The sequence below is a fragment of the Podarcis tiliguerta genome, assembly GCF_965153285.1.
Source record: "Podarcis tiliguerta genome assembly, chromosome: 9".
In the NCBI taxonomy this organism is placed as follows: Eukaryota; Metazoa; Chordata; class Lepidosauria; order Squamata; family Lacertidae; genus Podarcis; species Podarcis tiliguerta.
Genome location: NC_139542.1, coordinates 16605161 through 16622023, shown reverse-complemented (window position 1 = coordinate 16622023; position 16863 = coordinate 16605161). Strand labels below are relative to the sequence as shown.

At 39.6% G+C, this 16863-nt stretch overlaps 1 protein-coding gene across 8 annotated transcripts in view; it reads right to left on the bottom strand.

Moving 5' to 3' along the window:
- CCSER1 (coiled-coil serine rich protein 1) overlaps nt 1-16863 on the bottom strand; it is a 697013-nt gene that overhangs the window by 416557 nt on the left and 263593 nt on the right. For all 8 annotated transcript variants that reach the window (XR_014501817.1, XM_083398305.1, XM_083398308.1 and 5 more), the window contains one exon: nt 1243-1453. Coding sequence is in view for 7 of the 8 variants with exons in the window: in XM_083398305.1 (XP_083254431.1) it covers nt 1243-1453 (211 nt within the window). In the remaining variant the exon portion in view is untranslated. The remainder of the gene's footprint in view (nt 1-1242; nt 1454-16863) is intronic.

The window sequence follows — 16863 nt, the reverse complement described above, 5'->3', positions numbered from 1 at the left end:
ACATCCACACAAAGTGTTAGATATTGGTTCTATTTTTGTTTTAATTTTGAAAAACTGAGTAGTTTCTGAACTCATATAGTCAGAATAAGATTAGACACCCACTTCACATCATCTTAGGAAACTTTATAAAAGTAATTTCTCCATGCTCCTTAAAATATGAATAATGGAGGGGAAATCCACAATATAAACTGTTTCAATATCTGCATGTTCATCATGTAATAACTGCAACATCAAGTGTTGACTTTAATTTGTGAAACGGCTATCTACCTCTGTAGAAAGAGATTTCCTATCAGCTGTGTCCGAACACAATGTTAAATGAAAGCTTAGTTCTGCATGAACTAAACTAAGCTTGTTTACTCCCCGCAACCTTCTCTGTCTTCCTCTGGCATGACATCCAAACTGAAACAAAAATGCAGTGAGTTTGAACTATGATATGACCGAACAACTCAAGATCAAACTGTGGTTTCTGATTCTGGCTAGTTTGGATAAACCATGGCTGACTGTCATCCGTGATTGAGAAGAAACAATAAACTGTGTTTAGTAGAAAACAGAAGCAGATCTTTCGGCCATGTGGAGAGAAGAGGTACAAGTAGGTTCATACACATCACATTAACCATATGGCTGAAACAGGGCATAATCTCTTTCACAAAATAGTTTCCAATGGAAGCAGTTGCTACACAGCTCACCAATTGCTCTTCTGAGTGACCAGATCGATTTCAAGCTCTTTGATAGAGTGTTTAAAAACAATGCCAACATCTGAGGCAGATGGAAATCAATCTAGTCGCATGGCTCAGTGATCAGATGACTGCTTTGCCTTGTGACGAACAGTAATGTACAATGAATGTTCCATGTGGCCAGGGACCATTGTCAGTCAAGTCAGCCTGCTTCCATTAAACTTTACTTACCAGTTAATCTCTCTTTAAATTCCTATCCAATCTTAACCCCTCCTCCAATTCCCTTTCCCTTTCAGTTTTCTATCTTGTTTTATCATGCTGTCAACAAGAGCACTTTCGTTCCCTCTATTCTTCTCAAAAGTCAATGTATTACAGGAGCTAGAAGCACCATGATCAAGACTGGACAGCTATGGACAATTTAGCTATGGACCTTTTGGTTTTTTTAATCAATAAATCAATAGTTTGCAAAAGCAAATGTCAGAAGATCAACCTCCTGTAGTTAGTTCTGGTATTTTCCATCACCATTAACATAGAAAAACAGTAGCCTTTCAGCCATTTAAACTCTTACCTCTTGGAGAACCCTCTTCATTTTCAGAAGTAATGTTTTGACAGCTGTACAGTCTTGCATCATCAGTCGGAAGGGCAAAGATTCCATCCCTCCACCATCTTCGATGGCTGCAAAAGGCCACTCCACAGATGGGCTGCTAGCCAGTTGGCTGACACGAGGGCACCTCGCTTCTCCTCGATCCACTTCCTTTGACAACTTCAGAGAAAGATTCCTGTCAAGATATAAGTTAAGATCATTAGCTGCAATACTAATGTTTTCAGGAAAGAATGCCATAATTTAAATCGGTTAGCTTCAATTTTTCATATCTGAGACCACCGGTAACCTAACCTGCTACATCATCTTAAGGTCTTAAGCATCTAAATAAAACCTCAGGGGCTGTACAGTATGTAACAAGATTAACCACACACAAAAACTGCTTAAAAGAGTGTGAGGGGTTGATTCATAAATCTAGAGGCAATGAGATCCAAAATGAACATAAGAAAGTTAAGTGTATAAAGAAGTGAAAGAAAAAGGGAAAGAAGAAAAATAGTACTTCCAGGCAAGAAAGATGATTTACACCATTTCTCCACGAGGCGAAACAGGAATGTGATTCCCACCCCCGTCTCCCCTCCCACAACCCTACACCCAACCCACCACTTCCCTTGCCAGCAGAACAGCCCCTTGTCACCGAAACACAGTGAGAGCGGACATTCTGCAAGGTCTTGCTGCTCATCTTCTCTACCTTAGGAGTAGGAAAGAGGAGCAAGCAATGCTGAACACTGGAACACCACCCTCTTGCCAAAGCTGGCATGAGGCAGGGGGTGTCCCACAGGGGGAGAGGAAGATAACCGGAAAGGTCGCGTCCCAGAACACCTTCCTCTTGGGGCTTTCTGGCAGCAGGGGCAGGTGGGGCACCACCTCTTGTGCTTCCATGGCCTGAGGAGGCTGCTTCAGCCAACCACATGGGTGAGCCGGCTCTGAGTTACAGTAAATCACTGCCTAATGGAAGGCCAACAAAGGGGAATATATTCAAGCCAAGATACAACAGAATATAACAGCCGCTTTTGTTTTCCTTTTTATTATATATGTTTTTCTTTGCCCTCCCAATCTCTACCTAAGCCCTCTATCATCCTACTTTATCATGTCCTTCCTCATAAAGTACAAAATGAAATATTAGGTGGTGTCCCCTGGTGTCACCGAATGTAGGTTGCCTGTGACCCTATTTTAAGACCAATTATTTAAGTAAAGCAAGCTCTATACCTGATAAGATGAAACATCAGTGCAGTGAAAAGCTTTGTTCAAGGAGATGTGAAAGAGCTAGAGAAGATACCAGTTCAATTTGCTTGAACTTGGATCTGTCTTCAAAGAGCACAACACAATTCCTTTATGCACTCTAAAAGGTATCTCTATACTTTAAATCATTAAACGTAAACACCATTTAAGCCCTGGACAAGAGGAGATGAATACTTGAATGGGATATAAATGTAATAATAATGTTAAATAAGTGCTGGTTTTCTATCAGCAGTTTGGAGGTAAAACATCTGCAAGGATTTATTGGAAAGTCCCTCATTCAATCTTTAGCTGCACATCCCCCCCACCGGCATAATCACACTTTGAAACTCTTATTATATTGAGGCAGTGTTGCAAGTACAGTGGTGGATACAAACTAAGAAGATTAAACACAAAATAATCTGAAAATCTTTGTGTCAGTGAAGCTTAATTGTATGTCATCAGTTGTATTTCCTTATTACTGTGGTTCCACATTTTATGTTTTAAGCAGGGGTGGTGCAATGCCTACAACTGGTTCCATAAGCAAATGAAATATCTAATAACTAAAGAACAAAAGTGGGCACATATTTGCACATGCCAAGTTATAAGCATAGATACTAGTAGTGTTTTTTTAAAAAAACAAAAACCCAGACATCTCACCATAGCAGGGAAGATGCATGGTAGAGCGTAGTGCTGATAACTTACAGGATTGATGCCTGTATGGAACAACTGCTTATCCCTGCACTGCAATTCTGTAATTATATGATTCTAAGTAAGGTGACCTGTGTTCTTGCTCACTGCTTTCCAGGTGCTGACCACTGATAGGCAAGTTCAAGGACCCTGTTTTCCCTTCTTAAGGTTCTTTGGACAGCAGTACAACTAGAGGACTCTCTTCTGTAAAGTAAGACAGACGGCCACCCTATATTGTATTTCTGATCCATTCTCTTCCTCTCCCTACACCCCTCATCCCAACAAGAGCTGCATGAATTAGATTCTCTGTTTCTGCTCTTTAGGTCAATTCATAGCACAATCAGCCATGACCTCTTGCCAGCCACGTATTCTCATGCATCCTAACCAGATGCATACGGTTGCACATTGCCACATACTCAACATGCAAAAAGATAGTTGACACAAGTTTGTAGGGGCTTTCTTGAAGGAGTGGAAAACTGGATAATCAAAAGTAGAGTAAATGGGGGGGGGGTGGAAAAGAGAACAAAAATATATATTTAAGGAGCAATGCCAAATCAAAATGAGATGGCACATTACATTGCAATGACTTTCCCATGTCAGCCATAAACCTGAGCATCAGATCATATTGCTGAAATTTTTACAGGTGTGTGTGTGTGTGTGTGTGTGTGTGTGTAGGTAAATAAGTAAGCCACTCTTTCTGGATTTTTATTTCCTTCTTACTGATCCTCATATTTATGAGGTTTGACAGTTTATGAGAATTTAAACTTCACCGACACCAAGATTCAAAGATTACTTAGCTTAATCTTCTTAGTTCTCATCAACTAAGGCTTGCAACAAAGCCACAGGAGAATGAGCTGGAGTACAAACAATGGGCTCCTAGTGCCTTCACTTCTTGACACCAGCTTAGCAAGTGAGAGACAAGCAAAACGATCTGCCTCAGAAAAGCTCTACCAGCAGATCAAAAGGCCACAGTGGGCATCATGTCAGAGATGTTCATTCCCAAACAGAACTAATCTTAGTTAGATTAGGAATACTGTACTGATTCCTAAACAGTAACCTGATGATAAAATCCCGAACCAACAACTTAATAAGAAGCATATTTATTATTTCCAAAGAACTTTCAAATCAAAGGACTGCACAAGGTAAAATCAGGCATAGGCTCTGCCCTCATGATGACAATCTACTTTTCTTTTCTAAAATTATGCACCACAGCAAGGTGATCCACAAAACCAATCTTCACAGAAAATCCTTCATTGTTCTAAACCTTGGCATTCTTGAATTTGAGTGGCATATGTCTGCAAATTAACTCTGTGACTGAACCACAAAAAAGATGCCTAAGTAAGACATCTGTGGGGTTAAGAAAAGCCACAGATAACCAATTAGGAGACTCTACAGCATTCTAAAGTGATGGTGCAAATCAACAAGTGGCATACAGGTTGGCTGTCATGGGTTGAATGAAGACTTTCAATTTGCAGCGCTTTAATTGCAGTATGCCAGTGTCTGGGTAAAACAGAGCCCAGGTTTTTAATCATCCATGAGTAATTTATTTCAGTCAGTTCAGATTGTTCCAACGAGAAGAGTTTTCTTTTCCACACTTCTACTGGTTCTTTGTATGAGCATGGGGTGACTCCAAGTGATTCAAACAAGCACAGTGTTCTCTGTGGGCAAGGGCTGTCTGAAGTGAAGGAGTCTGCCATGTTTGCAGTGAGGAAGGGCAGTAGTTTGCAGTCTCGTTCTAGACAGACACAACTCCCTTACTATCCAGTGCAAACATCTTCATGTTTAGTCAGAAGAAAGGTTCACTGAGTTGAGTGGGGCTTATTTCCTGGCAAGTCTGTATATGATTACACTTATAATTATACTACACTTATAATTATTATGCTGATTTTACACCATGGCACAAATCTCCCCCACCCTACAAGGACTTCACGTTCACCAGGCCATCACTACAACGCCACAAAACAAATGTTGCTAGAATGGGTCCAGTTATGTGATTTATTTATTTTTTTAAAAAATGGATATTACACTATCAACAAACCTCACATCTTTTACTGTGGAATCCTCTTCCCTCATTCTCCCTTGTAGGTCTTTGGATTTCCATAATACTACATTTGATTTAAGCCAATTTACATTCTGATCCAGAAACCAATTCAGGTTCAATTATGGTGATTTCATTCCACTGACTGAAGTCAATGGAGTTAAATCAAGCCAAGTCCAAATAACCAAGTCTAACTGGCTTGTGTATCAGCTTTCCCAGCTCTTTCCTTTTTGTTAAGGGCTAATACTTTGAAAATGTGTATGACAGACAGGCTAGATGATTAAAATGCATAGTATGGGGTAAGGTGCATGTTATTTGACATTTTACAGCTTTTAGCACTGAGCATCATTTATTGCCAATTTTCATGCTGTGACTTTTCAAAGTCACCTCTGAGAGGAAAATCAGGTTAAAAAAAGAAGAATATGCATGCATGCATGTGCACACACTGCACACAAATGTACACTCTATAATGGCCCAAGCAAGGGTTGTTTATAAATCGTTGGGCAGTTTTCCACCCATTGATGAAATCCTCCTGCAATCAAATACTTTGACGCTTGCAATCAAAGACTTTGCATGAGGAAAGAAATGTCCAAACAGTTGGAGGAATTTCCATATTATACATTCTTAAAGGCCTTGATGAAACAACTTTAAATTGAGCATAACAGAAAACTTTCTGCACTCTGCAATTCCAGCTTTCCAGTCCTTCAATTCTTTCCATTTCCAACCATCTTGAATATTAACACTATACTGGTTGATCTGTCTTTCATCATATTGAAGTAGAAGCAGAAAATTGTTCCAACATGTGTGAGTTTGAAGAGTCTCCTCATACATCAGAAGAAGCCCAGATGACAAAGAACTCAGCCCAGAAGACTGGTTGCAGACAACAAGGCAGGGTAAATAAGAAGAGACCTGCTGGATCAGGCCCATCTAGTCCAGCATCCTGTTCTCACAGTGGCCACCCAGTTGCCTATGTGAAGCTCATAAGCAAGACCTGAGTGCAACAGAACTTTCCCCACTTTGGAATCTCAGCAACTTGTATTCAGTGGGACAACTTGTTGCACTAATCAGGTTGTGATATGGAACATTTTTGTTCTTTAAAAAAAACAAACTTCTACTTGGTCCTAATCTGTCTAAGTATTCTTTCAATACATCCATGGAACTAAAGTCTATTGTTTTAATGGTCTCCACTGCATTAATTAAAATGTCCACACACATTTCTAGACTCTAAGTGCTGCAATGACCTTTTCATGGTCCGACTTAAAACACAGACCAGAAATTAATTAAGTGGATCCGTTGCTAGAGAGAAAAACCTGAGAAAACATTTGTCCGAAGGAATATACAGGCTGAAAGAAATACCTAGGCTCGCTTAGCAATTGAATGGATGAAGTAGAAAAATCCATATAACCCAAGAACAGGAATGAACAGCAAGGATACATCAAGACTAATGACTCCAAAAGTAAGAACATGCATCTCACAAAAAGAGGCATGTGTGTGTGTTGCATTTTCCAATTCTGTAATCGTTACCAAGAAACACAAACAACAAGCAATGCAAGTCATCCACTTTCTACTCCTTCCCATTTTTCGGCATCCAAATCCACCTTTGAGTCTCCCATGGCAGAAAGTAAACCATGTTCTGGTTTGCCTGATTCAGAGTTTTGGGTTTCTGGTTTTTACCCTAACATGCTTGTTCTGAAATAACTGTTCCTGTTTAGAATAAATTTCACTGTTTCACCCACCCATTCTTGGGAGGTGAAATAAACTATTTCCAGCATGGTTCATTTTCCACCATGGATATTGTATTTCCACTGGTTATCCCAAATTGAGTCTGCATTTCAATGCAGAACTGACGTCATTCACAGTTCCCAGACTAATGCATGTATCCAAATGCAGTTATCTACCTACCTACCTACCTACCTACCTACCTACCTATCTATCTATCTATACACATATAACTGCATAAAAAACTGTATATTTATCATGCGTACCACATGAATATTTAGGGAGGTATGAATAGAAACAAAGAAATGCATATAACATCCATATTTAGGGAAGAAATGCTTGTAATATAAATGAATACAATTCTAATTCTGCTTATGTTATTACACAAAATGGAATGGAACAAACATGATTGAAAATGGGTAGAAGTGAAACTGACCAAAATTGACTGACTCATGTCTCCCTATCCTAAATCCACTCTTTATCCATTTCTATCCAATTTACTTTCTATTATGAAGGGATTGTTAACAACTGGATGCACAAACACTTCTCTGAGTGGGAGTAAAAAATGAGGGTGCTCATTCAATGTACATCCCACTGACAACAAAAAACTAATCCACAGATTGGTTCCTGTTGTTATTTTCCCAAGGCATTTGAGCAGCACTAGCAACCAAATGCTTTGTATTCTGACCAAAGTGTGACCATGCTTATGTATTATTATTACTGTACCTTTACTCTGGTGTATCATAGAATCATAGAATCATAGAGTTGGAAGAGACCACAAGGGCCATCGAGTCCAACCCCCTGCCAAGCAGGAAACACCATCAGAGCACTCCTGACATATGGTTGTCAAGCCTCTGCTTAAAGACCTCCAAAGAAGGAGACTCCACCACACTCCTTGGCAGCAAATTCCACCGTCGAACAGCTCTTACTGTCAGGAAGTTCTTCCTAATGTTTAGGTGGAATCTTTTTTCTTGTAGTTTAGATCCATTGCTCCATGTCCGCTTCTCTGGAGCAGCAGAAAACAACCTTTCTCCCTCCTCTATATGACATCCTTTTATATATTTGAACATGGCTATCATATCATCCCTTAACCTCCTCTTCTCCAGGCTAAACATGCCCAGCTCCCTTAGCAGTTCCTCATAAGGCATCGTTTCCAGGCCTTTGACCATTTTGGTTGCCCTCCTCTGGACACGTTCCAGTTTGTCAGTGTCATTCTTGAACTGTGGAGCCCAGAACTGGACACAGTACTCCTGGTGAGGTCTGACCAGAGCAGAATACAGTGGCACTATTACTTCCCTTGATCTAGATGCTATACTCCTATTGATGCAGCCCAGCATTGCATTGGCTTTTTTAGCTGCCGTGTCACACTGTTGGCTCATGTCAAGTTTGTGGTCAACCAAGACTCCTAGATCCTTTTCACATGTACTGCTCTCAAGCCAGGTGTCACCCATCTTGTATTTGTGCCTCTCATTTTTACAAGATGGGTAAATTGTTTCAGGACATTTTGTAGTAGGATGCAATATATAAATTTAATTAACCTAGCCTAGCTTAATCCAAAAGATACTGCAATGGTATTTTATTTACTCAGAAGTAAGTTCCACTGAGTTCAATGAGATTTACTTACTTGTGAGTGTAGGATTACAGCCTGAATGTGCAACCCATTTAAAGTAAAGGGTAGAATCTGCACTTGGATGCAAATTCCTGTTCACACCCTCAAAAATATTCAAGGCATCATATGAGGTTTTTATGAATAACTGAGACAATGGAATGGCAAAGTCAGTAAAAAAGAAAGGGACAGGTTTCACTGTAGAAGAGTTGTGTCTAATTGCTGAAGATTCCTCACATCCATAATATAAGTAATTTGATTAATCAGTGAGGAAGAAAACTGCATCTATAAAAACCATCCTATTTCATGATCGTATAAAAAAGTAAGAAGATAATGTTATTGTTAAAAGAGCTTTTATGTGAAGTCCTGTTTTATGGTCAGTTAAAGAGGAGCTTTAATGGATTTGAAGACAAAAAATACAGCTAACTTGTCAATTCCTTTTCAAAAGATTGAAACCTAGCGCTTCTCTCTCCCCCAATGGAACAACTTCATAGTTTGCATTAGTCTTTGATTATTATTTAACAAAGCATGCAGGAAACATGCAGTCCTATCAATAAGCATCTGAATTTGCATAATGTATGCCATATTCTGCTAAATAAAACAACTAGCAAAACATGGGGTTTTGACACTGTTAATAAAACCCAACAGAAGGTTTTGCTGCCTATATTTGCTACATGTCAAATTTTCCTTCCTTCAAACTGGCTCAAACTATTCATTACCACCCAGGTATACTTTGGAGGAAGCAATATTTACAGGGCACCTGTGGAAAGATAATAAATATCACACAAAGGACCTCAGACAGGCACAAATGTAACCAAGACTAAAAAGGTAGCCTTTGAGTTTGTAAGACCTGGAAAAATGAGGGAGGCCTGCTTGATAATATCTCAGTAAGGCTTTGCGGGGGGGGGGGGGGGGGCGACAGAACCTAGGACTGTGTGAGACTCCAAAGAAACATAGAATCATATAATTGTGGAGCTGGAAGGGACGAAGAGACAGACCAAAATCAGATTCAGATAAACTGATTTTTTAAAAAGACATTGTTTAGTTGATCTGTCTAGCTTTGGGAGAGGGAAGATGGAAATAAATGTTATATGGAGAAGCACAAGTTATGTATAACCTTTTTATAAAGTAAACTCTCCTAACGTTGATACAGTATCAAAAATGGAATATATGCATTTCCTATTTTCCTACAGTGCAGCTGAGGTGTTGAACATAGGTAACTGTATGTATCCAGTAAAGGTTGTTGGTCCATCTAGCGCAGTGCTGTCCACCCTGACTGACAGCAGCCTTTACAAGGTCTCAAGCACAGGTCTTTCCTTGCCCTGCAGCCTAAAATACTTAAACAGTGATGGAAAATCTGTAGCCCTCCCATCAGTCCTATTCAACATGGTCAATGGCCAGGGATAATGGGAGTTGTAGTTTAGCAGCATCTAGAGGACAGTGTTCGAAACTCCCATTGTTCTAGGCACATGATCACAGTACTGCGCTTAAGATTTCAGATTAAAACTGCAGAGTGGAAGGAGAGGAGGACCTTTTTTTGCCTCGCCACTTCCAGCTACTCTCTGAAGACTGGAGAAGAGACTGTCTTAAGCATATGGACAGGGAAAGGACTAGACAATGTGAAAAAATGAACATAATATTTTAGGGGCAGCTCATTCATTTTCAGCTTTGTATTCTTATTATAGAAATGTGTCCCTAGACATTCTGTTGTTGCGCCCATAAGCTAAATTTAAGGTGCTCCTAGCTTTCATATCTCAGTTTCTAACACTGCTAGAGGGTCAGAGGTTACACACCCCAGGTTTAAAATGAAAATCAAACATCATATATGCAAAGCATGTGCTCCACCACTAAACTATTATACTTCCCCAAAACTTCCCACTTTACCTTTATTTAAAAAATACGCAAATACAAACTGCTGTTCACAAATGTAACAGATATCTGAAAATCCATAAGAATTGTGAATTTATTTTAGAACAGAATGACAGGCAAAGCTTTCTGCCAAAATAACCTTTCAAATGGTCACCTCCACATTAAAAAAGAAAGAAAGAAAGAAAGAAAGAAAGAAAGAAAGATCAAGCAACACTAAAATGTGGTGCAACCCTTCATAGAACACCACGAAAGACAGGCTGTCTATAATGTCAAATCATTAAACTTTCTGCCAAAACATCACCATCATTGTCTCCTTGCAGGGCTGTTACGGAGTGTAGCCCAAGTTAGTCCAGAGGAGATGTGCCCGCCCACCCACAAAGGGTCAGAGGGCACATTCTGGAGCAAGCAGCTGACAAAATGATGAATGAACAGCTAGGGATTCAGAAAGTTTAAAGAGCAGAGGAAGCAGCATGAATGACAATAATAGGAATGTTCTTGTCTGAAGTGTCAACAATGCTGACATTACAGGCAACCTGTCTTGCAGGGTGTTCTCTATAGCTGTGCATCAAATTTTTGTGATGTTCGATTTTTAAATGCAAAAGCTACAATTTCAAAGATGCAAAAAGGTCCACACAAAAAACTTGCCTTCTACTATTTTGCAGCTTCTTTCATAACCATTTGCAGTCACCCATTACCCTGATTAGCTACTGCTCAACCCTACATTATTTTTTTAACTTAAAATAATATTGCAACCATTTCCGCTGTCTCATTCTGTGAGCTGATCCACATATAATGGCACATTGAACCGCTCTCTTTAAAGTCCCCTTGCTTTGAAGTAATCCTTGCAAACACCTGGATTATAATTTGGGGGTAGAGATCTCACAAAGAGCTACTTTTGGGTAGCAATTAAAAGCAAAATTTGTAATAAATGATAAAGATTAGACCTGGATTTCTTACCAGTCAATATGCATTACCCCACTTAAATGTATGATGTACAGACAGCCATGGTCAGGCACTTCTTGAGGGTCCCCAGCTCAGCAAGAGGACCATGAATAAGAGCTCCCTGGACATGCTGCAGTAAAGAGGAAGACTCACTGAAGAAAGGAGGCCAGTGGAGAGTTCTTGCTCAATGACCCTCCAAAATCTGCAGCCTTAAGTGTTTGTCGCGTTAGTGTGTTTTTATCTTTTGCTGGAAGATGTATAGAGTGGCAGCGGCAAATGTCAGATGGGTGGCATATAAATAATAACTTTATTTATTGTTTCATAAAATGTATACACTACTTTGTTGTTGTTGTTTAAGAAACAACACCTCAAAGCAGTTTACAAAAAGATTAAAGCATAAAATCAGGGGGGGGAATACAGAACATTAAAACATACCAGAAGTTAAAAGACTAAAACAGATTAAAATTTGCACCAGCATTTGAAAGCATCTGGGTAGCTTTGTTAAAACAATCATTTTAGCATGTGCCGAAAAGAATACAATGAAGAATACAAAGAATACAAAGTGTAGGTACAGTCACACTATGCAATCGAGTTCTTACAAATGGGTACCTAAAATACAATGGCCTATTCTGTCTTCTTGCAGCATTTCTAAATCATAAGTGCCACTAATCAATAAAAACAAGCAATGAGGAGAAACATCTAACTCAGGGATGGGGAACCTCCAGCCCTTTTCACAGCCTGCCCCACTTGATTTCCTTCAGCAATAGCTGTGAAATTTGTGATAAGTTTGAAATCGGGAGATTGTGATTCTGATCAGAGATTATGGCTCAGGAGAGAGGAAGACAGCCTGAGTCCGGCTCAATCCTGCTGCCAAGCTGTCCGTGATGCAGTCTGCTCTTTTCCTCCATGAACGGATCGCTACATTTCCATGCTGTGCGATGAAAAGGATAACCCATTTCTCAGTGCACAACTTGGAAATAAAGTGAGCAGCTCATTGAAGGTTACACCAAGCTGGTCCAAGTGGATTTGAAAAAAGCAGTATGATATCATTCTTTGTATGGAATGATTTTAGAGTGGGAAATGAAACCCCGTCCTATTTGTTTCTCAGCTTTTCTTTCAGACAGGTGTTGCAAAATGTGCACATGCTTATTAATTAATGGAATCAAAGCTTAATTTTCAGCAAAGATGTTAGGGGACACAAAAAAAGCAATAAACTAATTAAGTGTGTAAATTAACCTAATTGCTTTGTTCTCATATTACACAATTACCCAGGGCCAGAGCATAATGATGATATTCTACAATACCCTAAAAAGAATAATCTGGAGTGGGGGAGTGGCAGTGCTGGTGGTGTTTAGGCTTTTTTGAATGCTTTCAGACTCTTCTAATTTATAGAAGATTACTTTGAAGAAGAATATTCTAAGTCGGTGGCACCCAAACTTTCCTTTCCCCATGAACCACTTAAAAATTGCTGAGGGTGTTGGTGGACGACGTAATGATTTTTCTGCCTGTTTTAGAAATCATATTTTTATTATTTCTTTCTGAAGCACACCAGCACTGCTTTCTTCTTACTCTGCTTTAACCTGACATGTTGCTAATGCAAAAAAGACTGTGAAGGGGCAGCAGGTTGAATAATGCAAATGTACATTCTGACCAATGTAACTTTCATACTCCCATTACAAACACAATAGGTGCAAGAACCACGGTGTAAAAACAGCCTGAATCTTGCCCTTGAAACTGCAATATTAATATGCAATGCATAACAATACTATATTTAGAGATATATTTCCAGGATCATTTTAGGGGATATTTCATTAAAATAACCATACAGAATATGGAGGAAACAATGTCCTTGGTGCAAATATCTGGCTCCATCTTTATGCCACCATAAATGTTATCTCTTGCTCTCACTTTTAGCTCACTGAAGAATACTCGACATTTCAAACCAGATAACAGAAGCTGCCTAGAAGCAAAGGGGAAGGTTTCCCCTCATACTTGTTGCCATAAACACTGATCCCAATCTGTATTCAATTGTCTGTGAAACAAAAGCCAAGGATGCCAAAGTCTGGCTCTACACAAAGAGGGGGGAAATGATAAAAATCCTATTCTGCTATCACTTCCCCAAGAGGATGTCAGCCCCCAACGAATGACGAATTCTGTGAGAGACACTTGCCACTAGGGGAGAAAGTTCAAATCTTAAGATAAGGCCGTCAACTATATTAAATATACTGTTTTGCACCTGCTTTGTGGAGAGATGATGAAAGTGATATTGCAAATAGCAAATTAATTCAACCTTTTTATTATCTTGATGCCACATAGTCTGGAAGGAAAGTATTGATGTTTTATTTAAAATCCTAAAAACGCCAATCCTGCTACCCCAAGATACTCCACTGAAGACATTGACAGATTTTAAATGATCTGATTAGGAGAGAAGGAAGCATCATCTCAATTGATCAGTCCAAAATGACATAAAAATAAGAGCTTCAAGCCTTGTGTTTTTTTCCTATGAGGGAAGTTGCTAATGGGATTAAAAGGTATCAACTAGTTGTATTGCTTGAATAATAAACATTGTTCTTATGATGCTATACTTTTGAGTTCAGCTCTTAGACCTATATCTAATTTATGAAAAGGCAATGACCTCAATAGTTCTGAAGTGCTTAGGAGTGTAAATCACCTTATTTATATAAAAGAAATCTATAAAACAAAGATCCATCTATTAACTTCCAAAGCTGAAAGTCAGAATTTGAGATCTGAGATTATGAACAGGTAATATCCAATTAGAGATAAAAGGTGCATAGGGTGAGGGAGGATAGTTTTCACCCATTCATTACTACTTAATAGCTTGCCCAAGATTTTGAGCTTCTTGGAACACTCTTCCAGTAAAGCGAGAGAGGGGGGAACTGCCTCAACCATTCTATGAAGCTTACACAATCTCCTCAAAAATCTGACAAAACGAAGTTATTTTATCTTCTGATGGGGGCACAATCCATGGATTAAGTGAGGCAGAATTCCTGCAGTTAAACTGTTTGAATTCCAATTATCTCAATTACAATAAAAACCAACTGCAGTGGCTAGTGTACTCCCACATCATATTGTACTGTGTTTATCATACCATATCATACTAATACACTAGTACTCTCTGAGAAATCTGCTTCCCTGCAAATATATGCCCTTGGGTATGCAGCATTCCACCTTGCCATCTGGAGACAAGAACAGCATTCGGATTCATCATTGATTATGGAAATATATCTCAATATTTCTGAACTTTAGAAAATTTTAAATCTTAGCTGGCCCAACTGACAATCTATTTATGGGAAAGTACTGAGCTTTGATAACATTTAGCGCAACTGTGATTTAAGAAAGAAAGAGAGAGAGAGAGAGAGAGAGAGAGAGAGAGAGAGAGCCTTTCACTCCAGTTGTTCTTTCAACTCAAAACAGAAGGGTTGACTCATTTATCAAAGATGAAGATCGCTTAGCTCGTAAATCTCCAAGAGCAGAGATTTATATAAGCTCCCTTGATCCTACTGGGAGTAGCAGAAGGATAAGTCGTCACACTATCAGCCCCGTAAGGGAACAGACCACAGAAAACCCATGGATTTACATTTGATGGTATGTACCATGATAGACAATGCCAATTATTATTATTTTTTAAAGTGAGGGCAGTTACTGCAATCCATGTGCCACACAAACCTTTGTTCTTGCATTATTAATTATATATTTGTACACAGGATAGGAAACCACATTATACTGAGGGTCTCCGCTTGTGGCATTCCTAGAAAGCGTGGGTCTGAGCGGTTTTCTCCTTGCCCCACTCCTTTCCAAGGGAAAGTCCATTCTTTAGTGATGGATCGGAACAAACAGCATCCAGGAGAAACCTGAATTGCCGATTGCTCCGGTGAGCACTAAAGAGCGATTTTCCCTGGGGGGAAACAAGAGGACAAAAGAAGTATGGATAAGCCCTGAATCAGACCATTGGTCCACCCAGCTTAATTGTCTACACTGATTGGCAGTGACTCTCCAGGGTGTTAGGCAGCTCTACCTGGAAATGCCAGAGTTTGAACCTGGGACCTTCTGCATGCAAAGCAGGTGCTCTACTGAGCTACAGACCTTCCCCATGCAGAATGAACACTACTAGGGAATCCATAGTCCAAAGGCTAGTTTTCATTTATCATGTGATGGATAGAGTGGCGAGTTTGGACTGTAGAGAGAGACCTAGATTCATATATCCACACACCCCTGAAGTTTATTGCTTAACCTTCGTTACAGTACCTCAACCTAATCTACCACATACGCTTACTGTGAGTACAAAATGGGAAGAAATATCATGTGTTCCTGAGAAGGAAATGTAATCAATGCATTACATTTGGAGCTGGAGGTCATCTATATGCAGATGTCCACAGCGCTATAACTCATTAACTGTTGCCTCTGAGTATGAAAAAAAATGAGAAATAATGCAGGGTAGGTGTTTTTGTTTTGTTTTGCTTTAGAACTTCTTTCCAAACCTGTGATGACATGAGACACCTGTTATTTCCACACTTTGAAAATCCTACCAACTGCCAAAGCCCCAGAGCCACTCTGTATTGCCAATTTACTATTCACAGCTGCTTCCTTCTAAAATTAATCACTGGAAAGCAAAGACAAATAAACAGCAAAACAGGCTTCTCAAAATGAACTGGAGCGTGGAAGTTGAAATAAAGAAAAAAAAGAAACCCCTCACAGTGCCATTAAAAAAGGGAAAGGGGAAAAGACAAAGCACTCAAGGAAAAGACAATCGATAAGAGGAACAGAAATGAAATTTACAGTACAAGCAACTTAACTGCATCTAACACAGACCATGACAGCTTTTAAAAAAGGAACAACCGGGAGAAGCCACTGAACACTCAGATTCTTCCCATGTGTAGTATATTAAGTGCCAAATGAGGGAAGAGAGGTATACAGAACCAATTGTTCCTTGCTTTATTATCATAAGATTATTTTTTAAAAAATCAAAAACTCCACAAAACATGAATATACAGAAATCTCTCTACTCAATGGCGCAGTCAGGGAAGGACTTCGGCACCTAAGTCCAGGACTTTATCCCTTTCCATGACTATGGACAATAGAATGAATAACATCCTGGATATATGGATGAAGAGGCCTTACCTCTAAGTCACAGACTCCCACAACAATCTAAAAAGTCCTACACCTGGCCATGCCCTTAAATAGGCCAGAGGTGGGCTGGGTGACCCTTGCCCCTGATTGGCCACGCAGGTGATGCATTGTGGCCTTTAATGCCAAGTGGCAATCCCCTCCCCCGCCGCACAGGAAGATAGTGGGCTCCCCAGACCAGCTGTGGCCACGTTATGCAGCAAACGCCACCCACCTGCAGCCCCAGGTGAGCAGATATTATCCCTTTCCATCACTACAGACAGCAGAATGAATAAAAGGTGGCATAAATCTGCACAACGTAGAGAAGTTGCATCATTTTATTTTTCCACAATTATGGGTGGCTGATGGTTGTTTTCGTTTTAGC